This window comes from Haliotis cracherodii, unplaced genomic scaffold, assembly GCF_022045235.1.
Source record: "Haliotis cracherodii isolate W230 unplaced genomic scaffold, xgHalCrac1.p SCAF_1, whole genome shotgun sequence".
Classification (NCBI taxonomy): Eukaryota; Metazoa; Mollusca; class Gastropoda; order Lepetellida; family Haliotidae; genus Haliotis; species Haliotis cracherodii.
In genome coordinates, this window is record NW_027266264.1 from 68167328 (window position 1) to 68195125 (window position 27798).

Consider the following 27798-nt stretch of genomic DNA (forward strand, 5'->3'; position numbering starts at 1 on the left):
ACCACATATTATGGAAATGTTGCAACTGGAATATAAATCATACAATTAAAATAAAACAAGAAACAAAGATTTGTGAATAAGCAAAGAAATCAACAATAATATATAAATGAAGAAATATCGTCATACAAATACGTCCTAATAAAATTCAAAACGTCAAACCAAAAGAGTAAGCACTTCTTGGCGAAGCAGATTCCATTGGGCTTAAAAGGCAAAATAGTGATGAAATATGAATAGGTCACTTGTGTCTGGGAAAAGAGCAAGCAAGTCCTGCTCTACCGGTAGCATCCGCCACTCACACAATTTTCATTAACAAATTTGGGCTTGTTTGATAAATAACGCCGCACCCAGCAATACCCCTGACATACGGCGGCTTCACGCCAACACCAGCGTCTGGACCAGACAATCCAGTGGTATCATGCATATGAGCAATGCTCCACGTCTTTGCGGTACGACGCCGCCCTGTCAACCAATACCTGTAAAGGTAATATGGGATGGCATTGCGCATCATACTGACAAGCAACGTGTCATATTTAGTAAATTCCACTGATATTTTTGGAATGACTTGACCAGGTGAAACGTTGATTGAAAGGGTAAGTTGTAAGTAAGATGTGTCTTTCTATGAATTTTGAATATGTACATAATAAGTACAAAAGCAACTAGGGAATGTCGGCGCCATAAACTGGCCGTGGTGGTTAAAAAAGCTTCATTGCTTGACATGAAGCGGAAATTCACGATGGGAAGCCTTTCGCGTAATGTGACAATCAGTTGACCTGCGTAGCATAACCATGTGAAGTATATACAATTATGATACATATAATGACTATGATAGTCTAACACCATAACATTTTAAACAATAAATCAAAATAAAAACAGTAAATTAGCATAAAAAACATATCTTCGAACAGCAATAGCGACGAATTAAAAAACCCTACACGTGGATATCAACTAGCATCCCCTGGTACTATATGGGTTATCATCGGGGTAGGCAAATGTTCGAATATGTTTTATGATCGGTTAACCATACACCTGAATGTCACACAATATGTTTCCGAAACCCATCATGGTACATTTGTTTCATGTGTCACCAGTCAGGTGTACATGATTTACGAGCTGAAAGTTTGTGTAGACCCCATGACTTCTTGCTTTGCGGTCCACAGGGCCATACACCTCGTAGCGTTTCGTACAATCCTCTTCCGATCTGTTGCGTCGCAATACCACGAAGAAATGTGGGGGTAATGTAAACCAATAGCTCCTCTCGGTCAAACCACATGAGCAAACTAAGACACGCAACTTGCTGGAGAAATATTATCCTTCTAAGGACCTGCATCATTCTTTCCGTCATACAAATCGGTGTTCCTGAAAAACAAAACAGCATATTTTAAACGCCTGTTATACAGTTCAAGTGACGTCATCTCAGTGTCATTTGAAGATTTTATATCTTCGAAAAATCTCTCGTAACGGCATACCATGTTCTTAGCAGGGATGATCTATAGAATATCACTCTGTCCTTGGGATATTCTACAGAAAGTCTCTCTTACCAAGGGATATTCTACAGAAAGTGCCTCTTACCAAGGGATATTCTACAGAAAGTCCCTCTGACCAAGCAATATTCTACAGAAAGTCCCTCTTACCAAGGGATATTCCTACAGAAAGTCCCTCTTACCAAGCGATATTCTAAAGAAAGTCCCCCTTACCAAGGGATATTCCTACAGAAAGTCCCTCTTACCAAGGGATATTCTACAGAAAGTCCCTCTTACCAAGGGATATTCCTACAGAAAGTCCCTCTTACCAAGCGATATTCCTACAGAAAGTCCCTCTTACCAAGGGATATTCTACAGAAAGTCCCTCTTACCAAGGGATATTCCTACAGAAAGTCCCTCTTACCAAGCGATATTCTACAGAAAATCCCTTTTACCAAGCGATATTCCTACAGAAAGTCCCTCTGTCTCAGGGATATACTACAGAAAGTCCCTCTGACCAAGCGATATTCTACAGAAAGTCCCTCTTACCAAGGGATATTCCTACAGAAAGTACCTCTTACCAAGGGATATTCCTACAGAAAGTCCCTCTTACCAAGCGATATTCTACAGAAAATCCCTCTTATCAAGGGATATTCCTACAGAAAGTCCCTCTGTCCCAGGGATATACTACAGAAAGTCCCTCTGACCAAGGGATATTCTACAGAAAGTCCCTCTTACCAAGGGATATTCTACAGAAAGTCCCTCTTACCAAGGGATATTCCTACAGAAAGTCCCTCTTACCAAGCGATATTCTACAGAAAGTCCCTCTGACCAAGCGATATTCTACAGAAAGTCCCTCTGTCCCAGGGATCAGGGATTAACACAATCTATATAACACACATTACAATTATAAGTTCAGGAAATGTGCGTTATGATGTATTTATATTTCATTGGGGCCGAAGTGCAACCTTCATATTTGATATTCGAGAATGCTTTAATTTAAGAAACTTGTTTTTCAAGTTCATGTATGCCACCAAGATATATTTTACGTCCCTTTTCTAAGGTTCATGGAAAGTGTGAAGGTAACATAAAAGTGATGATAAAAAAAGGTTGTTTCTGCTTATAGACTAATAAAAAACAACCTATTGGGTTTGGTAGGTCTTAAGGGCCTATCTATTTAGAGCGAATTTAAGTCATTCGAAGCAACGACCAACAGATACTGGCAACACTAGGTCACATAACTCTACACTGCTTATTGTGGCATTAATAGTCCACGTGTACCTTGTTTGTCTGTGTGTGTGTGTGTGTGTGTGTGTGTGTGTGTGTGTGTGTGTGTGTGTGTGTGTGTGTGTGTGTGTGTGTAGACGTGATTATAGACGATGTTGTACCTGTTCTGGGTAGCAAAACTCACTCTCGTCAGAGTATGTATGTATGGGCATTCTGTTCTGGGTATCTATACTCACTCTATTTTGGTCACCTCTTGGAACTTGCCTTTCTGAATATCATCGTCCGGATCTAGATACGTCACATCGAGTTCAGTCTTGTAAACTGAAACAATTTTTAATACTATATGTTTTGTTCACATCTTTAAATAAATCCAACGACTGATATGCACGTTCATAGAGGCATAGTTTCATAGTTCGTCTTGGTGCCTAGTTGAGAAGAGGTAAAGGAATTTCTCCACATGGTATCTACGTGCGACTCCTGTGGCTGGCTGGAACAATTTAAAACCATTTAGACGATGTCCGATGGATAGCATCTAGTTTATTAAACTTTTTCAAGGACAGATATTTCTAAATCATATTTATTTAGCCTAACTGTATTTTATTGCACTGGGCGCACGTGTTTACTACCGCCCCACAATCACACTTTACTATAGAAGCGTATTTGGTGCTAATTCGCCGTGTTTACAGATTCGCATTTCAGTCCGTTATATATAATATTTCATTTGAAACAATATTTGAACCACAGATGAAATGAACGCTTATGTATAAGAAAGCATCATGATATATATATATTCGTTAGTCTGATATTTTTCTATGCAAATAGATTTTTCCTCAGTTTCGGCCGTGCAGAGACATTTTGTTCGGCGCCTTAGACGACTGGGCCACCCGGGACCCCAAATACGGAAAGAAATATATTAATTTTTGCAACCCTGTGGGGCGCAGTTTTAAAGTCTCGGCCCAAACATTTCCTTTGTAGCTGACTCAGCATAGACAAATGATGAAACTCGGGGGCTTCGGTAAGAATACACGACTTGTAAACGACAAGTAAAGTGGGAATATATTTCTTTTGATGGACATATAACGCCCATCTTCGACGATTTTACCTGAAAACCTAAGAATCGTGTGGTTCACGCAACATGTCGATTATAGACTGACTTACATAATGTTGTATGAGCCCTCCCATATGCAACAGTTTAAATTGCTCAGTGATTACATACTCATACCAGTAGACATGGTAAATTGTATTGAGTCAGTGACACGCGTGGGGTTTTACGACCGTTTTTCGACCGCCTTTAGTATTAATCTAGAAAAATGACGGATGACACCAGAAATAGACTTCACACAACCGTGGACTTCGGCGTGACAACAATATCCTTTCCAAAATTATAAGAATTGTTTGCTAAAAGCAGAGTCCATAGTACGATTCCGACCACTAGTGTATCATAAGCATGTGTTTATGCAATCACAATCAAATAGTTATGATACCAGGTGTTCGAATAAAAGTGAGCGTATCTTGCCCCACCGGTGGCACCCCTCACAAACGCGTTGTTGAATCACAATATGGTTAAAACTATGTACTTTTGTAGGCTCCCTCTTCCTTCTTCCTGGACATGGCGATGAAGGCGAGGACGAGGAGAACCAGTAGCACCACGAACAGGACCACCAGGATGATAACCCATGAAGGGAAGGCCGCCGGTGCTACTACAATCGGTGCTGCAATGATAAAACGGATTAACGCATACGGCTAGCGTTATACTATTAATCATGTTAATCAATAAGTTTAGTCGGTTGACGATGTCAAAATTATTCTAATGCTCTGGGACAATGATGTAGTTCGAGGTGGATACAACAGAACCCATTAGGAGGAATAATTTACATATCTGAACAGCCCGAATGCCAAATTACAGTTTCGTAATAGCAACATTATTATGAAATGTATGGAACTGCAAACTTGAATATCATATAATCTGTCAATGAAGCCTAAAGAAGCCTAAAGAACATTTCGCTTTGTCACCATCTTAGTCCCTTAGTTTCTTTCCATCTACAAGAACCTCCAAAAAGTGTCATCAAGCAGGGTTGAAACCTTCCAAGCAATTCATAATAAAACTGAACATATCTGGAGACGTCGGCCTAAAACCATTCCAGGACGCACATTAACCAACAGGCACAACAGAAGTACACACCTCGGGGAACACATCCAGCGATTGAGTGAGTGGTTAGCTTTTAAGGCGCTTCTAGCAATATTCCAGGCATATCAATGCCTATGGACACCACGCCGGGATTAGAACCCTTCCTCCCACGCACTATCCATCTGAGACACATATGACACATGCTTGGCACAGCAGATAAGGCGACAACATCCAATTGTTCATATCTAGTGTACAAACCTGTTTCTTGCCCTATGGTAACATCAATATCTACACGGAGGGTTTCAAAGTCGTGGTACAGCACTCCGGTGTAGGTTCCTTCTATCTGTCTGTACTCCTCATCGCTCAGACTTGTAGTGTTGATGTAGGTTTGTTTTGTGACGTCGTCGTAGACCACATGTGGCGGTAGTCCTGTGTAATACGTGTGTTTCTTGAATTCCCATCTGTACCTGAGAGTCATCCCCGGGTCTGTGGTTCCCCGCACAGTGAGGTTCACCAGATCACCTTTCTTGGTGCCCTGTTTAAGTAGAGGCTGGGTAGTCACTTCGATGGGTTCTGGAATGTAGGATTACATATGATTTCATACATAGAGATATGATATGAGTGTTCATGTCATATTATGTTTGCGACACAAGTGTCTAAATCTCAGTAATTTAGGCACGAGTTTCGTAAACATAGTATGACATGAACGCGAAAATAATGTTCTATTTATTGCCGAAGAGGTCTACATACAGAGGCAAATTCAAGTGTTTACCTATAAGGACAGCAAGTCGCAACAGCATCGAAACTACAATTTGTCGAATGACGTCAGCAATCTTCAGCTATGACATCGTTTATAGTGTGACGTCATTCCGACCAATAAGATTCGAATGACGTCAACAATGGCTTTCGGATGACGGAAACAATACTCCGTTGTCTCGTGAACCCCGATATGTTTGCCCGGTATAGGTAATAAATAGATACACGTCCCTGACATTGAACGTCTGAATACAGAATGGGCTACTTTCGTATTAATGGTGGGCATTAGGTCTGTGAGCTAATCACTCAATATACGGGCTAGTTGCATGGGACACAAGGCATGTGTCAAATATAAACTGCTGGCGATATGAGACTATAATCAATTATTACAAGCAGATTTTGTACTTGTATCTCAGCAGTGTGTGTCCAGTATTGCACAAAGAGCGTAAGAATGAACCGTCTACAGGAAAGTATGGACTGAAAACATCTATGGTCGAGGGTAGTAAAGTTGCACACTGTAGTCTCCTGATCATGAAATAACTCTAAAAAGTTGAAAATAGAAATGTGATATTAAAAATAGAACCAAATAAGATCGTTGTTCCCTGACACACAACATACAAGGCTATGAAAAGAGTATCCACCAATCAAAACATGTGGGATTCTCAATACATTGTACTCTGTCACATGAATAGAAACAGAATTCACACAAAATGGAATCGACACGTTTATGGAGACAAATCATTGTATTCTTATAACTTAATTCTACTACTACGCCCTGATACCATGAAATAGTTAACGAAGCTACTTACTGATGACGTTGAGACAACCGTTGGAAAACACGGAGCCGATGTCGTTGGTGATCTGGCACTGGAAACACATGATGTCATCAGGTTTTGTCGGCTGAGTCACTGTCAGGACTCGACCTTCGTCCCTGAAGATGATATTACCTGCGGAACGACAGGGACAAACAGTCAGTTGTCTGAGGCATTGTAGTGATATCAGCATGAGGGTTTATGAGGTGGTCGTAGGTCACCTTCTCAGGTTCTTGTGCATTGTCAGTGTGAATAAAAAACCACCGAGACTCATCCTCTACAGCTATTATGCTTACACAATACATAAGAATGACGTTCAATTCTACGAAGATCCGATATAAAATTGCTCTTCAGCAACCCATGCTTGTCGTAAGATGCGATTAACGGGTTCGGTCGACCAGGCATCGTATCCCAATTGCGTAGATCGATGCTCATAATGTCAGTCCCTGGGTGGTCTGGTCCAGATTCAATTAATTACAAACCGCTGTCATGTAAGCTGGAATATTGCTGAGTGCGGCGTTAAACAAAAAAGGAGATTCGGATTTTGTCAAATAAAGCTGATACTTTAGAAATACTAGGATACTATTGGTTATGATGCATTTAATTGCATGTTAAGCAAAAACATACCATATATGAAACGTCAAAGCTACATTCTGACTGAATAAAGGGGACGCCACTCGTACGGGCGGAAGAAATTCTTGTTACTTTTTGAATTAGAAAAGGACCCTTACATACATGTATGTTTGATGAAATATTTGTTTTACGCTAATGTCAGACGAATATACGATATAAAAAAACCAGTCTGAGATATAATCTGGCGATGGGATGCGACATAGTAGTTTCAAGATGATTTCATACATCATTGTATGCCGTTTTTAAATAATCGTTGGTTTAGAATTATACAATTAAATTTCCGTTGTGTTCATTGAAATTCCTGTTTTCTGATTAGATGAATTGGTCACGCGTTATTGCATTCATTTCCCAATGAATGTAAAAAATTAAGCCACGCCCACCGAGGCGCACTGCTTTTATTACTTCGGAATGTCGGGGAGTCCCAATATTACAGTCGAGGGAATTCCCTTTCTGCTCACGGGTATCGTCATGCACAGGATATTTAGCGACTTTCATGCATATTCATTGTCCAAACAAACCTTTGAAACCGAAGGCCGAGAATGAATGAAACAGCAAACGTGCAAGCTCGCTCGCCTGTTTTTTTTTTGCTCGCCCCGGTTCAATTTTCATGTCTTCGGGTTTCATTTCTCACTAGCATTTTTCCAACTGTGTTTACCGTAATCAGGGAAGTAATGTTTGAACATGGCGGTAACTGACTGTTTCATTTGAAACAGCCGCCTTCTCTCGGACATATTTCTTCCGGTTCGTTAGTCTGACTGTTGCAGTTCTTTTCGCCTCTTGTCTTAATTGAGGGGTCAAATGAACATCGTTTTGATCCTGCTCTCCGTTGATTAGCTACTGACTGTGTAGGCGTGTCAAGTTATGTGCATAAATTAAACGATCACCTGGTTCATTCACGCCACAGTATGTATTCCTACACCCGGAATGTTAATCAATCTCGAATTTTTTGTCTGTTTTGATGTATACAATTGTTTTTGGTTAAACTATTGTAGATAAAACATGTTTTATGTTGCCGAATTTAATTATAAGCATTGACTGGGTAATTTGTTCGAAAAAAAATACATAGTCAATCCTTTAATAAGATAATAAATAATCATTTCACGTTCATGTCTTATGATCTAAATTTGATTAACTTTCGTCGATATAAGGAATCCATTGTTTAAAAGAATGTTGTATGTAAACTGTACTTTAAAAGTATTTTATTTATTTTTTATAACAGCCGCGCCATACAAACACATGTCCACACCCACGCCAAAACGATTTATTGTATGAAGAATGTAATATATAAATTAATCAAACGAGAATAGGACAGTCACAACTAACATCCCACTCAACAGCACATCAATTTTCCAGAATATGCATGCGTTGTTTCCTCTGCACCAACTGATCTTATTTACTAAGTTTATGTCATGCTTTAAATAGAATATACGTCCTGTTGCATGGTTGTTCTATTAGAGTTTCATCTAATCAGTTTCACATTAAAATGTATGTACAGTAAACTACGGTTATAATGAACACGCTTATAACGAACTGACGGATATAACGACCTTACTTTTTGGTCCCGACTACTTGCTGTAGTCATGCTGTATATGTACTTATAACGAACTACGGTTATAACGAACCGTAGTTAACTGTATGTTTAAAGACATGTACTCTGACTTCTACGTTACATATGAAACAATGAAAACGTCAGAGTTCTGGTCATGTCGCTCATCTTGTATTTGATTGCCTTGAGTTCAGTTCACCAAACTAAGTGAACCCCTTTTTCCTGCGGTTTTATTCAACACTCTATTGCATGCTTAGTTTTTTCTGTATATATTTTTCACGACACCTTATCCTCTCTACTATGAACATATCATTATACCTTGTCATTAACTGCTTTGGTGGATAGTACCTTATGTTCATTGACAGTTATTTCACAGGATATTTACCTGTTGTTTTTTGTATTCTCTCCCAATTCTTGTACCACACCGGTGGTTCCAAGGCTTTCTCGTTGATAGCTGGTCGGGCCTTGCAGGTGAAGGAAGCGTCTCTACCCTCCGGTACGGTCAGGTTAGTGATGGCTTTTTCCCATATAGGACCAGCTGCAACATGTTTCAACACCAGCAAACTCAAAAAAACTAGAACACCTACAGCAATATTGAACCATACACATCAAAATGTCACCACTAAAAGTATATGATCTTGAATTCAATGCACTCATGTATATAGGAATTATAACATTATATAATTATATAATAATTAACTTCACTGATCAGAGATATAAAATCTTTGAAATCACCATATGTATGACACATGGCCCAACTTTGACCATATTTGGCTGAAACTTGACATTCTATTTGTTGAAGTCGTTCCATCACTTAACAAAAGGTACTTTTCACTATCTTGACATCATATCCTTTTACGCCACTCTTAAGATGAACATATGTTGTGATTGTTATGTTGCTAATGAGGTGACAGAACTGAATGAAATTAGAATAGATTGGCAATATGTAACTTTATAATGATTGTCATACTGAAAAAAACAAGAACAAAACAAGGAATACATTTTACGTCAAGGAAGATGGTCGACTCAGCTTCACCAAGAGTATTCTCCCCCTTGCATCTGTACAGGCCTTCATCTTTCTCTGTTAGCTTAGCGATCTTCAGTTTCATGTTGTGTTTATCCATTTGGTATCTCCCTCCTGGATTGATGGGCTCATTCCTTATGTTAAACCATTGGATCGATGGTAGGGGACTTCAATGATAAATGAACATGTATTAATTAACCAATGGTACCACGTGTAAACCATCACAGGCATCAAGTGAGAGAAAATAATCACATGAAAGCATACCGAAATCAGTCTGTAACGAAAAGCAATACGAGAAACACGCCCATTTCTCTGTTTTGTTTATTTGTTTATTTATTTGTTTATTTATTTGTATGTATGTATGTATGTATGTATGTATGTATGTATGTATGTATGTATGTATGTATGTATGTATGTATGTATGTATGTATGTATGTATGTATATATATATATATTCAACATTGCAACATAGATAACAACGAACACAGGAAAACACTCAAATATCAACCGAATGAACTGGTTCACTACCGGCTTGAGAAAATGTTATAGCAATCTCAAAGAATGAGAATTATTACTGTCGTCATGATTGCATGTTATTATTACATATGCCTAAACCCTAACTTCTTTGAGAGGCATCGATCAACCGCGATCAAGACTATAACATACCCCCTGCTTAAAATGATAGTCAACTCACCAAAGACTCAAATCAGGTATAATCCGCTTGTTTTTACAACTGACTGTTAGGGTTTTTACCTTGTATCACCCGCATTGTGTACATAACAGGCCTCTCCAGTCTATTGTAACTACCCCCAATCTACTCAACTGTATAAACTCGGCCTTGTATATATGCTTGTAATAGGGCCATTTAGATTGTGCATATTTACATACCACTCAGGGGCATGCTGAAAGCGATACTATTACCCCGGATCAGTATGCACTCAAGAATCATTCTCAGCTCCCTAAGTAGTATACAACCCAAGCTGCCTGTCTGGCGCTAGAAGGTTAAAAACATCTCATCCTACCGGATACCCATTCACTGCTGGGTGAACTGAGGCACATTTTGAACAAAGCCATTTGTCCAAGGAGACGCCACATGTGTTATATGTGCTTCGGTTCAGGGCAGGACCGAAGCCCTGGAAACCCTCAGGAGCCAAGCTGCCGAAACGCGGTAACCCATCTAAGGACTCTCCGCGACTGACGTGGCTTACTTTCACCTGAAGTGCACAGGACCACGTGTCACGAGTATGCTTGTCAAGCATAGTCTGTATATTTCTTGCTTGATAACAGTGTTAGAACCTACACCGAAACGTCGCTCCTAATTGTAGTAAAGAATTTGTTCATCCATATATCTTATTCTTACCTATACCAAAGCTCGGTAGGAGAGTCGACACTGGGGTTTTCCAACATCGATACATTTTATAAAGAACAACAGCGTGTTATGTAAAAGGACCATGGTAAAACCAGATTTAAGCTAGGGATAGCATTATTATCTCCTTTAGGGATCAGTTAAGGTGAGGTGAAATGGGGTTTAACGTCGCGTCCAAGATTGTTGCACCTATATAGCGACGTGCATGAACGTGTGTGTGACACAGTATACTGACTCCGAGCCGACTAGTTCTTGTTTTAGCCCCTTAACGCCGAGGGGCAGACAGGGTAGCAACAAGTACCATCTTTTAACGTCTTTTGGTATGACGCGGCCGGGGATCGAACCCCGGACCTTCCGCTCTCCGGTCGGACGCTCTCAGACTTGACCTCGGAGGCGGTCCTGAGAGCAGTCTAAGAACAGACATGCAGAATAGAAGTTCAATGATATTATTGGATAAGGTAATTTCAGAATCGAAGTCCTTGTGGCCCAGAGTACAGTTGAATATCATATCATCTCTGCACATACATTAACAATTATGGAGATGCACTCCTTTTCAGAAGGTAGCAATTGTTTTGAAGGTACATGTAAAAAGTTGATAGTTAATACCTATTTCATTCTCACGGAAATAATGGGACACAAGTTATGACAACTTAGATCGCCCTCTCCCATAGATTTACACGTGTTTTTATATATAATTAGCACATTAAAAGACAAGACGGAAAGACGAGGAATAGATAATTGTATTAACATGGTTCACTCAAACCTTTTTGTTTCTTTATACATGTATGCAAATTCCTAAACATGTTTTCCTTGACACGATTAGGTAAAGCTGCATCGTCAACTATCATCTAGTCAATATGCACATAACAGGTCTCTTTCACAACGAACAATAGTGATTGGAAAAATGGATATTCAATGAAATTTTTTATATGAATTGCCTCTTAAGGGCGAGGATGTCGCTAAATATATGTCAGCGATTCTCCAAACAAGTGAGCAGAAGCGTAATGTCGCATCGGCAAAATGTCGACGGGTCTCAATGATACACTTGTTTAACTAATGGGGCATGAGGTTTTCCATTGACAAACAGTCTTTGCAATCTAAACATAAAATCGGTTTTATGTCAAAGCATATGAGTGAGTGAGTATGGTTTTACGCCGCTTTTAGCAATATCCCAGCAATATCACGGCGGGGGACACCGGAAAAGGGCTTCACACATTGTACCCATGTCAGGAATCGAACCCGGGTCTTCGACATGACGAGCGAACCCTTCAACCACTAGGCTACCTGACCGCCCCTCAAAGCAAATGAAGCCTTTAGAGACATGAGCGCACCTTAATAATATATTTCCAAGAAAACCTTGCAAAGAAAAGGTAAAACACGAGCTAAGAAATAATGAATGCATAGTAACACACTTCACTTGGTAATTTTCAGTCATGTAAAAGGAAACTTGAAAAGTAACATACTCTATCCACATTACCAAGAAGCCTCGCGTCGCTTTTATTCTGATCACTGCAAACATTCACGCATTTCAAGTCAGGACAAATACTGCTACTCACTATCCGCTGAAAACACACTCCAGCTCTGCCGTTTGACCAATTTGGAATTCCGCAGGGCTGGTTTTAAACTGGATCCTAGGCTTCCTTTCTGGTTTAACTGACAAAGAGAGGTGACAAGAAAATACCATTACTTTGAAAACACCTGCAAGATGGAGGAACAGAAGTCATGGGTGATAATATGTGAAGTTGGTTCATATCTGTTAATGAATTACCACTAACTAAACGTGAAAATAACTTAATTAAGTAACCCACAGTGACATTTTTTTCTAATTAATCAAGATGATATTCATGTATTACATGTCTATGTAACTCTGATGCTAGAACATATGTGAGTGGTGGTAAAGGATGTTTTGTTTGTTGTTCTTTGTAGTAATACTCCAGCTATAATACGACGACCTTTAAATGACCGTGTCTTGTTCACACAAACCAGTGGTTGATAGCATGATCAAAGTCAATGGGGAACGATGACACACATTCAACCAAGTCACCGAGCCTGACCCCCTGATTAATATATCTTCCGACAAACATAGGTTACTAAGGAAATTCTTACCCCTGAATCACTACGACTTTTGAAAAGATATGCAACATAGCGTTACCAGTGACTTCTCTAACTGTTAGTCTCTTGGCATTGCCAAGCTTAATGTAGTCCTGAACTTTGTTATAGATGGCACAGTTATACACGTCATCGCCACTCGTCTTGTCACTTGGCTCCACGTAGATGAAATGTAGAGTACCTTCAATGAACACATCATCATACAGTGCCTTGCTTTCACTTCAAAAATAAAGCTGACGTTGAGTCAGTACAAACGTTCTGATAATTTGTAATCTCTTACAAAAGAGCATTTCCAAGGTCATGATAGGACCGCTCTGTAACAATGAATACATCTGAAATGTGGAATGTACTTCCGCAATATTTCATGCCGATCGAAAACTTTGCCTTTTAGATGATCATACGGCACCCTTATTGATTTCTGGATTTAATGAGGTTAAATTCACGTAGCCCCAAATAAGAAGAAACAGAACGAGACATATATACCTCTCTCGTCAATGTAGGTTCTGTTACTTTCTGGATTTAATGAGGTTAAATTCAAGTAACCCGATATTAGAAGAAACAGAACGAGACATATATACCTCTCTCGTCAATGTAGGTTCTGTTACTTTCTGGATTTAATGAGGTTAAATTCAAGTAACCCGATATTAGAAGAAACAGAACGAGACATATATACCTCTCTCGTCAATGTAGGTTCTGTTACTTTCTCGCAACTGATCAGCATCTTTTGATGATTTCAGAAACCAGCTGAATGGAAGTTTTGGGTCACCGTGGGTGACATTATTACATTCCAGTTTGGCGTATTCCCCCTCTGACGCAATGATGTGTTCAATTTGGCCGCTTTTAGTCCAACCAGTAGCATGTCCTTAAATATACAGACAACAGATGTGTTTGATATTTTTAAATAGGGACAGGTACTTTCGTATGTTCTAACAAAAAATCCTCTTCCACTGCTTATTGTTCTTCAATATCACACCCGTAGTTCTCCTCAGGTGTATAGAAATTAAATTTTTGTTTGTTTTTTGTGTGCAAAAACATCTCGATATAAATACACTATGCCTTTTGTTTAATATTAGTTAACCACAATGTTGCTTTCCTCAAACTAATCCTGTTTTGTTGTTGATTCACTTCTACCCGTATCCTAACCAGCAAACCAAATACCTTGAAAAGGATAGACACTGTCAGTTATTTTGGCTTTGTGATGATTCCGGTCAAATGCTAATATATAATATCTGAATAGAGGCAGGCAGCTACTTATGTATGGTGTACAATGCAGAAGCAGAATACACGCATGATCTGACCTATCCAGCGTAGGGCAGCCTGGCAATGAATAGTTTAATAATGAAGTGATGCTGCACAACAGGCCAAACTAAAAGATATATATCTTCCCGCCAGGACCCCTGTGCACAGTTGTGCTCAACTCACTGATTTCTTTCAGGCTGATAGCGGGTGACATGGCTAATGGTGATACCCCTTGGCTGATGTTGTTTGTCGCCCCACATCGGTAGTCCCCCGCCTCCCTGCCTGAAAAGTCGGGTATTTCCAGTGCACCAGTGTCAGCATCTACTTTCTGGTACTGATTTGACGAAATTTCTGTACCATTCCTGTACCATGTATATCTGAAATAAGGAATTGGAATACCTAGTGCATGCACAAAGTAATAATCACCGAAGGACCATCTGCCCGACTACATTGTTTGGTGATGTGCTGAATGAAAAGCAAGACACAGAACCTTGAACAAGGACGAGTTCTTTTGGAGCAACAACTTCTACAGTTGAGACTTCCTTTTAAAGTAGATTCTAACACCTTCATTTAGCAATATACCAGAACATAAACCGAAACTGCAACATTCCACTCAAAGGAGGTACATAGAGCCGTATCTAATGTTGCCTAAAGGGGCCATTACACCAAACGGCGATCGCTCTGCGATCCTTCTGCGTCCTAAAATTTGACTAGAGCGCAGTGGGGTCGCCATACTCAAGAAAACTCTCTTTTAGTGTAATCGCTCCTACGACCGTTCTGCCTTCCTTCTGCGACTAAATATGTTACTTTTGTCAATGTCACTGCGTTCCCTGAACGACCTAGGCGTTCACTGTGCGATATCTCTGCGCTCCCTCTGCGTCTCCTCTTCGTTCTCTCTGCGTTCCCTCTGCCTCCCTTTTGCGCTCTACGTGACCGTTCTGCGACCCCTCTGCCTTCAACGCCGACCTGGCAAAACTTAAGAACGCAGAACGGTCGCAGAAAGGTCGCCGTCCGGTGTAATGGGGGTATAAGCTACAATACCAGACATATCGTTGCTTGTCGGTAAAAAAGAATTTACAAGCATATGCATGTAGAGTTATAGTCATGGATGGTTCGAAGATACTGTAGCGTGCTTACATAAAAGTGCATCTTCCCTTGTAGAATGGAAAATGTTAGTTTGAAGATGTGGCCTGCATATATGCATCACTATAACAAACCTAGAGACTACGCAGTGTCGTTAGCTTCTTTTGCTGAGGCTTGTCCCAATAAAGTCAACGTCTTTCTCAACTACATCTCCTGACCTTACCATATAACTGTTATAACCAGTCATCTCCTTCTGATTTATATGGCTTTATCCAGGTATATCAACCACCTAGGTCTTCCGTGACCAACTCGTCGGGACAAGCCGAACGTAGACCCCTCTCTATGGTTTCGATATTGTCGTATGAACTACTTTAAGCAAGAACGATAACTCTTATTCTACCCGTACCTTAAATACAGCAGCACTCACTTATTCCTCTGGTAAAAGTATTGAATCTCTCTGATATAAAATTAAAAAATTTCTTTAGAACAAAAGTATATTTGGCAAGCCATTCAACTCAATCATTCTCAACTGTTGATCTTTTATTTGCAAATTAGTAATTAGTAACAAGGAATTTCTCAGACATATTCAGTTAAATGTGGCAAATTTGAAATCGTCTTTTCAAAGCTTGAAAGTGCAATTTCAAAACTCATTACTTCAGAACTAAATCTGTCCTTTCATGGACAGTGTTAACAAATAGTACGCATATTGTCTATGAATTAATTACAATATAATTATGACGGAATTCCATATCCACCATGTCTAGAGATGACGAGAAGTATTTCTAAACATATATCGACAGCGTAGTGAGACCATGTTGGTTTTCAAACCCCGTGAGGGTTCCCAAGTAGCCTATGCCTGTCGTGAGAGGCGTCTTAATGGATAGGGTGATCACACTCGATACCTTAGTTGATAGCGTACCATCGCACCTCGACCGTATTGATCGTTGCTTCCAATATCAATTGCTGGTGAATGTCAGTGCAAGTTGTAGTACATTCAATTTATACCCCAGAGCGATGTCTGACAAAGACATATTTATTGATAGTTAATATTCTACTATTAGAAATTTTAATATTTCTGTACAATATACATTTTATTAATCTGTATGAAAGTTGATATTCTAAAAAAGAATTCGCAAATGGCCCAAAATACTCGCAACACAATATAACATAATTAGAGTTTTATAGGTACGTGAATAATTTGTTTTGAAAAAGGTGATTAGATAATTACTTTTACACTTTTTTCAAAGGGATATTACACGGAATGTCGTTCTGGAAAGTCAGGTCTAGTTGAAATGGACAGATATCGCAGTTAAGTGAGCCGTTTCCTGGATGTAAACAAAAGCACGTGTACATTTGAATTTATCATCCAACATAGCACTTCAAGTAACAATATAAATTATATATACTCTCCGCCAAAAGAAACGCGAACCATAGAGAAGCAAGTACTTTAAGAAGAGAGGTGTCCAATGTATACTACTTAATGACAAAAGTAACAACCAGTCAAGTGTTACCACAGAGCGTCTTTCTACTTATCACAATATACTGCACGTGATTTCCAAACTTTTCACGCTAATCTTGCACAAGACAAATGGTGCATCTCGAGTCATGGATCTGTGACGTCACATATGATGCGTTCATGAGCGTCGATTCACACAACATAGTAGTATGTTCGTTTGTGCATCAAACCATTCTAATTATCTTCAAAATGAGTAATTCGTCATATATTACCCAACTTATATGGGATTCGCGTTTCTTTTGTCGGTGAGTATATGTATCACATTTCTGTTATCCGTATACAATGCGGTGTGGAACCGACAATCTACAATTTCCTGCAGTTTTTAAACAAACACTTATTGCTAAAATTCTTTTATGGACTATATTGATTATATTATATTTATCAAAGTACCAATATCCTGACACGCATTCTGATTGGCTTGCGCCGTTTCGACGAATGACGGCCTTCGAGATGGGGGACGAGCCTTGTAGGTTACGGAAACATGCGAGTGGTGACGAATACCTCCTTTCTGCTGAGAAACAACTCCGTGGTATAGCAACGACATAACTGACAGGGTTTGGGCAGAGGCCATTTGTCTACAATGCAAAGAGCTTATATCATGCTGTGAAAACAGGTTTGGTTTATAAATAAACGAAACCGACAATAACGATATATGACGATAAAATTTCTCAAACGACGGTAAAAGATTTGTTTAAATTTCGAGAAAGAGCATCCCGCATTACCATAGGTACTTTGGTTTTAGAACTAGAAAAGACTACTGGAGTTGCGCATGCGTCGATATTTCACTTGCTACACATGCGCACCTCTTTTCTATTCGTTGCGTTAGTAGATTAACCATGTCAGTCGATTTCCTTAAGTGCCGCCTACGCCATACATACACTTGTTTCTATAATGTCTCTACTCTGTTCGTTGTGTCAGTAAAGTCTTTAGGAGCCTTTTTATTTTCTTTCATTGTGTTTACTAACTCAAGTAAACTAATAGCCATGTTAGTAGACAATCCCAAGCGCTTTGTTTCTGTAATTTCTCTACTTTGCTATCTTTGTCACTAAATTAATCACATTAAGGCTTGACGTTTAAAACCTTCAATCAGTTAACTCCAGGCCCAAATTACTTTCATTGTACGCGGTGGTCAAACCTTGTATTTTGGTTGATACAACTATAAGTGAAGACATATAAAAGGGCAAACAATTTGGCAATAAAATAGTTAATGTTTTGTTGTATCTACGCTTTCACATAATTCAAACAAATTACTATTCTTTACATATATCTTATTAAAGTACACATTACACAGAATAATTGAATGCAGTATCTTAAATTGAAGTTGTTTTTAGTCCAGTGGTATTCCTCCTAGTATTTTCCAGTTATACTGATCTTCACCATGTATTTGTTATAAGGTCAAAAATGCATCTCAGAAACGAATGATAATAAATAGAACCATTATAGCTGCAATTAGGAATTGCATTAAATATAGTTCGTGACAGAACTTGTAGTTGGAAAGGAATCAATAGAGAAAAGACATTTTACATTTATCACAAGTGTATTCTGGACATTTCACATTTATCATTGGATTGGTCTCTGGCTATCGTCCATGAGTTAATGAAACAAATGGGGAATTACAAGGTATAATCCATTGGGAGCTTCGGAGCGAGTCACAGAATCAATAGAGAGATGAGCAATCAGGCACGTAGGCTTTTGGTATTTTTCCGATGGCGACACACATGAGTTCATGGTCAGATCTAAACTTGTAACGAATCAAATGGAGGTATTGAGACATGTGACAAGGACAGGTCAGGCTCGAACACTATAAAATGATACCCTCAACATTAGGAGAGGGAAGCGCGGTTTGCAGTTGATCGAGTCGAATCCCGATCGTTCTAAGTTTCCCCCAGCTAGTGACGAGCCTGACCAGTCTGATCCTGTTCTGTATTGATAGATGGGCTGAGAGTAAGTAAAATTATGTGAGTATAAACTGGTGTTGCGTTTCTTTATTATGTGAGTATGAATGCTGATAGAGACAACTTGGAGTAAGGGTCATTATGCCAATCACTCCTTGACGGAGCCGAGCCGTGGTGGACAAGGCGAGGGCAATGTCCTGGCTTAATTGACCACAAGGACCAGGAACGGCAATACATTTAGTAACTGTAGCAGGGTCGCACTGAACGCCCAAAAGCAGTTACGACATATTGATGTACAACAAGTATAAGATCATACCACTATTTCGATTTGGCTGGACAATAGGTAATAACGCTACAAACTATGGAAACATTGTATTAGTTACAAGTAATATGGGTTTTAAAATCGTGGAATCCTGATCTATTACAGATGCTAAAAAGAAGAAAATATGTGTACAGAGTGAACAGGAAGATAGAAGTGTGTCCAGTCATTTTGTAGTGCTTGTCTCGTGACAGTAGACAGCTTACTTCACAGAGTTGAAAACCTTGACCACAATCACTATGAGGTCCCGTTTCCCGGTCTTCAGCAACCCATTCTTGCCGTAAAAGGCGACTATGCTTGTCGTAAAAGGCGACTAACGGGATCGGGTGGTCAGGCTCGCTGACTTGGTTGATACATGTTATAGATCCCAATTGCGTGGATCGATGCTCATGATATCAATCACTGGATTGTCTGGACTAGACTCGATTATTTACAGACCGCCGTCATATAGCTGGAATATTGCTGAGTGCGGCGTTAAACAACAACCAATCTTAGGCATGTCGATATATTTAAGGATGTTTTGTTTGAGCTATAAATGATGTAAGTTTATGGTACAGAGCGAAACGGTATCGATAATATGATCTTCCGTCGACTGTGTCAGATTCACTACCAATTACACAATATATTTACTGAAGTACCTGGGAGCGGGTTATGTAGTCTCACGAGCACCAGAATCTATAGCAACGCATGTGTCAGGCTTGTCAAAACGGATAAGAAGATACAGAAGGAAGCGTTTATTATCATGAAGTAAACAAAAACACTGAAATGCTAAAAGTTATGTCAGGTATTAATCTGAAGTTAGTGGTGGTCCGAAAGGTGTTCATATATCGTCTAGTTATGGTTCACTCCCAGAATACCAGATTTGCTTGGATTGAACATACAGCCTATCTGGTGAAGTGTCAGTTTGTACGTGAAATCTACGGTCAATAAACGTCGGATACAACATCCTTGTTTATATGTTACACGGACGTGAAAATTGTTTCTGTTGCAATAATTATAATTTTTTTCTTTCTCCTTGTCATGTTGAATTCACTTTAGAATATTCTAGTTTTGCTCCCAGCTTCCTCCCGACAACACATCCTACATTATGGAGGGACGGTGGGGTAGCCTAGTGGTTAAAGCGTTCACTCGTCACGCCGAAGACCAGGGTTCGATTTCCGACATGGGTACAATGTGTGAAGCCCATTTCTGGTGTCCCCCGCCGTGATATTGCTGGAATAATGCTCAAAGCGGCGTAAAACCATACTCACTCCTACATTATTGATTTGTATAATTTATTTTTGTATTTGAAATATATAACAATGATACTTTAGCCTAACTTCTTGTTGTTTTTCGGTGGTTCAATGCCCTGGACGCGTCATTCTGGTAGTTGCTGTTGCTCTCCCTGGCGCTGGGCAGTGAGGGGATAAAACAAGGTCCCGTCGGGTCGTAGTCAGATGTAATGTGTGTGGGCCAACACTATAGAGTGATTGAGTATGGTTTTACGCCGCTTTTAGCAATATTCCAGCAATATCTTACGGCGGGGGAGACTAGAAATGGGCTTCACACATTGTACCCCTGTCGGGAATCGAACCCGGGTCTTCGGCGTGACGAGCGAACGCTTTAACCACAAGGCTACCCGACCGCCCCCAACACTATAGAACTGACAAGTACGAAGTCCTAACTAGTACAAGAAGCCACACATGCATGTACACCGCTATAGAAATACAAGAATATTGAACGCGACATTAAACGCCATTTTACCTAATTTTTGTCCTGTATATTGTTATTCATTCTGTATGGTTACACATATAATTTCCAAAACGTCGAATAAAGTATCGATGGTAGTAATTATATTGTAACCTTTATAACGAGTTTTGTTTTCAAAACTGAGCAATGATTTACCTTAAAATATTGTTGTCAATATTCAGAGACATTTCCGGAAGCTCACTTTTCAGACAATTATCAGTAGCTACACTGTTATGACGTCACAATTGAAGTATATCATTGAAAGAGATGTGATCAAGGTTTACCATTAGTAAATAAAATCAACAATACAATTTCCATAACCATTACATTCATCTGAGTCCATTGCACGACCATACCAAAAGCATGCGTATCGCACACTGGGAAGCCAATATGCCAAGGATGCCCACGAGTATCCAATTGGTTGTGATACTAATTATATATCTATATGCGGTTTATAGCCATACAGGGGCAGCTGGGTATCATCGTGGTTAAAGCGTGGGCTTGTCACACCAAAGGCTTGGGCTCGATTCCCCACATGAGTACACTCACTCAACCACCCACCCAAACACACCCACTCATTTGCCAAAGCCTCACCCACTCACTCAGTGTACATGTGCACTCAGCTATATAAATAATGTTCTTACTTGGGGGTAGGGTTGCCCTCTGCTTTGCATGTGAGACAGATGCTGTCCTTGGCGGCGATGTACCTGATTTGAGGCACCAGCGGATCTGTTATGCCGGGCGGTTTTCCTATTTCGGAAAAAAATAAATGTATGGAGTTGCGGTTCTTTGGCAGGCCAGAAACATATGATTATGGGTTCGAATCCCTGTTCGCCCTGATTATTTATCTCAGCACCAGTTTGTCAACACCATACCAGTGCTCGTGGGGTTCACCAAAGTGGTAAACGTCTGATCATGAGACCTGCATCACTTCGGTCTTTCCTCCCACATTAAGCTGACACGGGGTGATGTAACTGGAATACTGTTAAATGCCGAGGCCCTTTATCTATCACCATTTTACGGTTGAGTGATTTCAACGTGGGGTGATACTCATGGCACAGATTCTTGGGTATGTTAACCAAACTCACATATTGACGAGTGTTCATACCTTTGATATCAGAAGTTACTCGGGTAAAATTCTAATTAAAAAATATGATTGTTAAGTCATATTCCGCTGTCATATTTCCCAGATATGCTTAGACACAAATGAAACTAGCTGCGACAGCAGGAATACGAGTTCTGGCATAACTGACTGTGTGTGAAACTCACCCTGAGACGCGACGCCGTGTAGCGAGGCCAGGGAACAGAACAGGATGAATATTGTCGACATTGCGGCTCCAACACCGGAAAGGTCTGTGTCACATGTGGCCTGTCACACACACGTTTCCTGTAAAGAACACTGAATAATATACTAAATAAAAAAGTAAGGGCTCAGGACATATAAATGTTAATACCATATGTCTTGACAACAAATATCCTATGCACGAACGTTTATGTCTGTAAAACTTAACACCAAAACACATCCTACAGTTTTCACTTGTCTCACACAGTAGCGCCAGACACATGAATAAGGTGTCATTCCTGAGTTTTATGAAAGGTAATTTAATCTCTGTGGACCAATATTTCTGTCAATCTTATTAATAATACAATTGTGATTACTTGATTTCATTTATTGTTTGTGTATGGATTAGCGATGCGGCGTCTGCAACGCGCGGAGCGCCTTCGGGCTATTGGCATGTTGAAAACTGTCTGAAGACAACGTGCAGTGGCCAATTTGTTTCACAGTCTGTGTTTAGCAGGTCAACGACACGAGTACAGGATAGATTGATCCGAAAGCAGGTTCTACACAATCGAGCTCAAACGGCGACTCAAATTGCTGCAAACTTCCATCCTTTCCCCTATTGAACACGTATGCTGAAGGAGTAGAACAGGCTCCCTCAGATAGCCATTGGGAGACTCAGGCAGAATGCCTCGTCGAGTGAATGCATGTTTGACCGCCGACCATCGTCCTTCAAGATCGTTGGGTCATAACTTTATACTTCACTACCAGTTATAATGTGTTCCCAATTCGTTCATTATTATCATACAACTATTACTAGAAAGTAATATCTCTTACAATTTTGGACGTTTTAAGTTATTTCCTGTTAATTACCTAAACACGAAGCAAATGGAATGTAAACCTTGAGAGAAAAGCGAAATTAAGCATACTTGTCCATATAAACGAAATACATTCTATCAGACAAAATGGCATCACAAACGATTTATACCATGGGGTGAACATGCCAGTAAACCATGCCTGTCGGTTATATACGTATCAGAATACGGGGATATTTTAAGAGGCACGTACCTGTATGTACTGATTGGTTCTATGCCAGATATTCTCCACTACTTGCAGTAGTTGGTGTGTAGTTCTGATCAACTGTGGGTCCATGTAAGAGTCCCTGTTAGACTGGGGAAGCGTGGCCACATCTGCGCAGACCAGAGGGGTGATCCCGGAATATAAAAGTCGACGAACCAGGGCAGTGCATTTTAGTTTGAAACTTTTCCTGCTCATATTTATGAAAGCGAGCGTGTAGGTTGAAGACGGGCTTGTGGGACAAAGTTGGCGAGATATACCTACGGAAGTTTCAACTTTGTCAGAACTAAAATAGAGCTTATGCAATAAGCAAGCATACTACATATATACAATGTGTTTTTACTAATTCCTGCGTCTTCAAATTTAAATAGCTAAAACCTTTGTTTGAATTTTAATCTCCCTCATGTTACATATATACAATATACTCACGACTACCAAATATCGTTATTTATGGCATTATTATTGAGTCTTGGCTTACGATTTTCAAACTCACTTCTGAACTGAATGGTTTGTTCAAACGACGTCATAAACTGTGCAAAACCATTTTGTGACACTTTATCGACAAACAATAATATGTAGACTATATTTTCACGTAACTGTGTGACATTGAATAATTCCGATACACGAAATTTACGAGTATATACATGTAAGCTGTTTCATCCGCGATATTCATCACATTTCGGAAATGTCTCCAGTGTTTTGAATGATGAGTCATGTGTCGGAAATTACTCACTTCCGAATAAATATATATATATATCTCAAATTAAGAAATACAAGTGACAAAAAACATGTCTCCATTGTCCACTGTTCGATTGCGTCTATATCATTACAAGCATGAGTTTATGAATCACTATCAATTAATGACCTTACCAGGTGTTCGAGAAAACAACAGCGTATCCTGCCCCGCCGGTTGCACCCAACACGAACACATGCAGACGCAAGTCAAGTGTTCACCTCAACACGGGGTCAATATGTTATGGCACAAGTCAAAATAATAATTTGCCTCAGACATCATTCTTGTCTTTCTGACCGATTGGTTTCGTCACGGACATTTTGAATATTGGAAGAATCGCTAATTAACTAATGATCATGACATACATGTAAATACATTTCCTGACAATATTATCTGAAAATGTCTGCCGTTCTGCCTTTAGAAAACATATCGAATACTACTATTTGCAACTTTTACAGCATAAACAGAATATTAAACAACTACCTATTAGACAAATTGCGGGGACTTTGAACATACGTAACATCAATGACATGTTAGCCAGTTTGAGGCACAAATGTAATATGATCATCTTTCCCCAATAATTGCATTACTCGACTGGAGAAGGTTCAGCTGACTTGAAGACATGACATGCTTTGACAAGTATTTGCCCTGGGATATCTCACCTGAATGTAAAGAGTTACTTTTCCAGCATCGCCAAACATGCTGTGTAGTTGGGAACAACAAAGGTTAGACTTACTAGTTTCCTAGAAATAAGCTATACATGTATCTGTCAGACGTTCTGCTTACAGAATGAGTTTGGTTTTACACCAGGTTTAGGCGGAGCATACCATAAAATGGGCTTTACACATTGTATCCATGTTTGGAATTAAACTTGGGTCTAACCACAAGGCTACACAATCGTCCCTCTGTATACTCATGGACCAATGCATGCTTGGGACATCAACACCAACAATACCTTATAAAAATGTCAGAAGCTATTGGCCTGCTACAGAATGGTAGATCTCATTGAGAAGTAGCCAATATGTTCGATGGGTCTCCGTCTGTGATTTTCAGATTTGGTTTCTGGTTTCTGCAGACACAAAATGTTAATGATCGGTCTCGCACGTTTTGTCTTTCAAGACGATAACGCTCGTGTCCATCTTGCACGTATAGTACCTGACTACCTCCCGCAGCAAAACATCACCAACGGCCAACCATGAGTCCCCACCGTTCCCCAGCAGAGCACATCAAGCCCATGATCGGGAGACGTGTACCCAACCGTCAGAGGCTACCCGCTCCATGAGGCGAACTGGGCCAGGCGCAGCAAAAGGAGTGGACAAGACTCCCTCAAATTGTCATTGGGAGATTGATTCAGACCATGCCACGCCAAATAAATGAATGTTTAACCTATCGTGGGAGCATGGTCCATTACTTATTAAGCCACCTCAAACGTTCATTTTTTATTATACACACCTGTCGTCCATTTTGTTTGTTTGTTTGTACTCTTACAAAAGACAGCCAACATGTTCTATTGATTGTCATGTTACACCAATTATTACTTCTTTTTCTTTCTTATCCAACCATTACCATCACACTTTACCTCTTTGTATGTCTGTAATCATTTGTGATTTTCGAATACTTTTCCTTGATAGTATATGTCATTTTTTAGAATTATTATCATGAAATATATTTATTCAGAATTAATTGGTTTCGATTTGCCTCGCTCTCGAGGAAGGTGACGCTGCTGTGTTGAGCTCGGGAAATTACACAGCTGACATGCTTAACCAATACGGAAATAAGTCATGTTTCCAATACAATGTCGACGCTTTCATCTTCCCCAAAACAGACATAAATTGTCATAAATTGCATCTGCATACTGTAGAATGTAGTTAATGTTTATTATGAAAACATACAATTCTACCACATGCCAGATTCTGAAATACAAAACCACGATATTCATAAATATAAATCACTTTTGAATGAAAACCCCCCAGCAGATAACATTTGATATGTCACATGCTTACATGTTAGAGATGCTTCAATTCGACTCGACGCGATTCGACACATTTTCAGTCCAAACCATGATCCCTTCTACATGTATCTATAGAGTGAAGCACCGTGAGTATGGACACCGTCCATCCTGACACACTGTTTTACTCTTTGGAGCGTCTTTATATAATTAATTGAATATTGTAACATACCATGACTTGTCCGAGAGCGGAAGGTCCGGGGTTCGACACCTGGCCGCGTCATACCAAAAGACGTTAAAAGATGGTACTTGTTGTTACCCTGTCTGGCGCTCGGCATTAAGGGGCTAAAACAAGGACTGGTCGGCTCGGAGTCAGTATACTGTGTCTGAGTGGGGTATCTATGTTAAACTGCGGCATGGTATCTCAGTGTGCTAGCACTATAAATCGGCATCAGTCCGGACTAGTACAAGCAGCCACACACATACATAAACGTGCATGCACGTCGCTATATAAGTGCAATAATCTTGGACGCGACATTAAACTCCATTTCACCTCACCTCACCATGACTTGTCCATTCGGAAATGTGTTAATCTGGACGATCCATGGTGGACGGTGTTTGTACTAATGAGGTTGTTTCGATGTGTGAAGCATGTCAACTGAACCATCCCCAACATTATGTCGGGAAGAGTTTTGACATGTGTGTTTTGCTCCATAGCACGCTTGTTTAATACAATGTCTGTCAGCAAGATATGTATCTTCCTGTGTATACACAGAGCTAGTGTATGTCTCCGTTATGTTCTCCCTCAGAGTCTGTATACAGACCATGTATCAATGATGTTCTATAACTGCCCATCCATACACAGTGTCACTTTTAGTCCATTGAGAATATATTTGTCTGTCCTTCCGAAAGGTTTGGTTTGGTTTGGTGTATTTGTTGTTTTACACCGCACTCAGCAATATTCCAGCTGTATGACGACGGTCTGTAAATAATCTAGTATGGACCAGACAATCCAGTGAATGATATCATGAGCATCGACCCACGCATTTGGAATCGATGACATGTTTCAACCAAGTCGGCGAGCCTGACCACCCGATCCCGTTAGTCATCTCTTACGACAAGCATATTCGCCTTTTACGGCAAGCATGGGTTGCTGAAGACCTATATTAGGGTGTAAAGTGAGACATGTCTAGCCACATATATCGGACATGATATACATAGCCGAACAATGAGACACGACTAGCCACATGTATTGGACAAGATATACGCGTATAGACGCGTGAATCTGAATATACCTTACGTGACCGCTGAACTTGAACAATCGGCATATATGGGTCTATTGTACCGCATTTAATGAACACAATTGCACACTGAGACACGTGAAACCTTATATAACATGTATATAATTAAAAATGAACAATGAGACATATGTGAACTTATACTACCCATAAGACTGTATGATACGCCAAGACGAATATTGATATAACTATAACAGCCAATATACCTAAATATAGTTGACAATAAGTCGGAAATGGGCCTATCGTATGCCCTTCACTTTATTGAACGCTGATACATTCATAGTAAAATGGACCGTAAATGTTACACACACTTTAACAGAGACCTATGGGAGCTAGAAAACCAATGTTTCCATCTTCAGGCGAATAATTACCATAACACACCGGGTCGATGAGGTCTAGAGGTAAAAGTGTTCGCTCATCACGCTGAAGACCTGAGTTTTATTCCCCGCATGAGTACAATTTGCGGAGCCTATTTCTGATGTTCCCCCGCCGTGATATTGCTAGAATATTGCAAAAACCCCAAACCAACAACAAAAAACAAAGCAACGTCAAACCATAGTCACTCACTCAAAGAGTTCTTCGTGAGATTTGCTCTTTCATGGTTGGTCCGGACATAGCTGCT

At 39.9% G+C, this 27798-nt stretch overlaps 1 protein-coding gene across 2 annotated transcripts; it reads right to left on the reverse strand.

The window, feature by feature from the left end:
* LOC139462867 (neural cell adhesion molecule L1-like) lies at positions 1–27798 on the reverse strand. 2 transcript variants are annotated; one of them, XM_071244547.1, is made up of 15 exons: positions 27744–27798; positions 23189–23310; positions 22111–22210; positions 21486–21591; positions 14484–14677; positions 13735–13923; positions 13105–13242; positions 12509–12605; positions 9563–9753; positions 8948–9100; positions 6381–6518; positions 5074–5388; positions 4265–4399; positions 2924–3008; positions 1–1356 (listed from the first exon to the last, which is right to left on the reverse strand). In XM_071244547.1, exons 2-15 carry the CDS (start codon positions 23270–23272, stop codon positions 1314–1316), a joined length of 1968 nt encoding a protein of 655 aa, XP_071100648.1. In that variant the 5' UTR covers positions 23273–23310; positions 27744–27798; the 3' UTR covers positions 1–1313. The 2 variants fall into 2 exon arrangements, with proteins under 2 accessions (XP_071100648.1, XP_071100656.1); XM_071244555.1 differs by lacking the exon at positions 27744–27798 and having other exon boundaries at positions 22111–22228; positions 23189–23277.

What these genes read in the sequence shown, in the direction of transcription:
- LOC139462867 (XM_071244547.1), bottom strand. Translation starts at nt 23,272, where the DNA reads ATGGACCCACAGTTGATCAGAACTACACACCAACTACTGCAAGTAGTG. An exon ending in TATCAGCCTGAAAGAAATCA is followed by an intron (nt 13,924 to 14,483) that starts GTGAGTTGAGCA and finishes TGTATATTTAAG; the next exon opens with GACATGCTACTGGTTGGACT. An exon ending in CATCTTCCTTGACGTAAAAT is followed by an intron (nt 9,101 to 9,562) that starts GTATTCCTTGTT and finishes AACATGTTGCAG; the next exon opens with CTGGTCCTATATGGGAAAAA.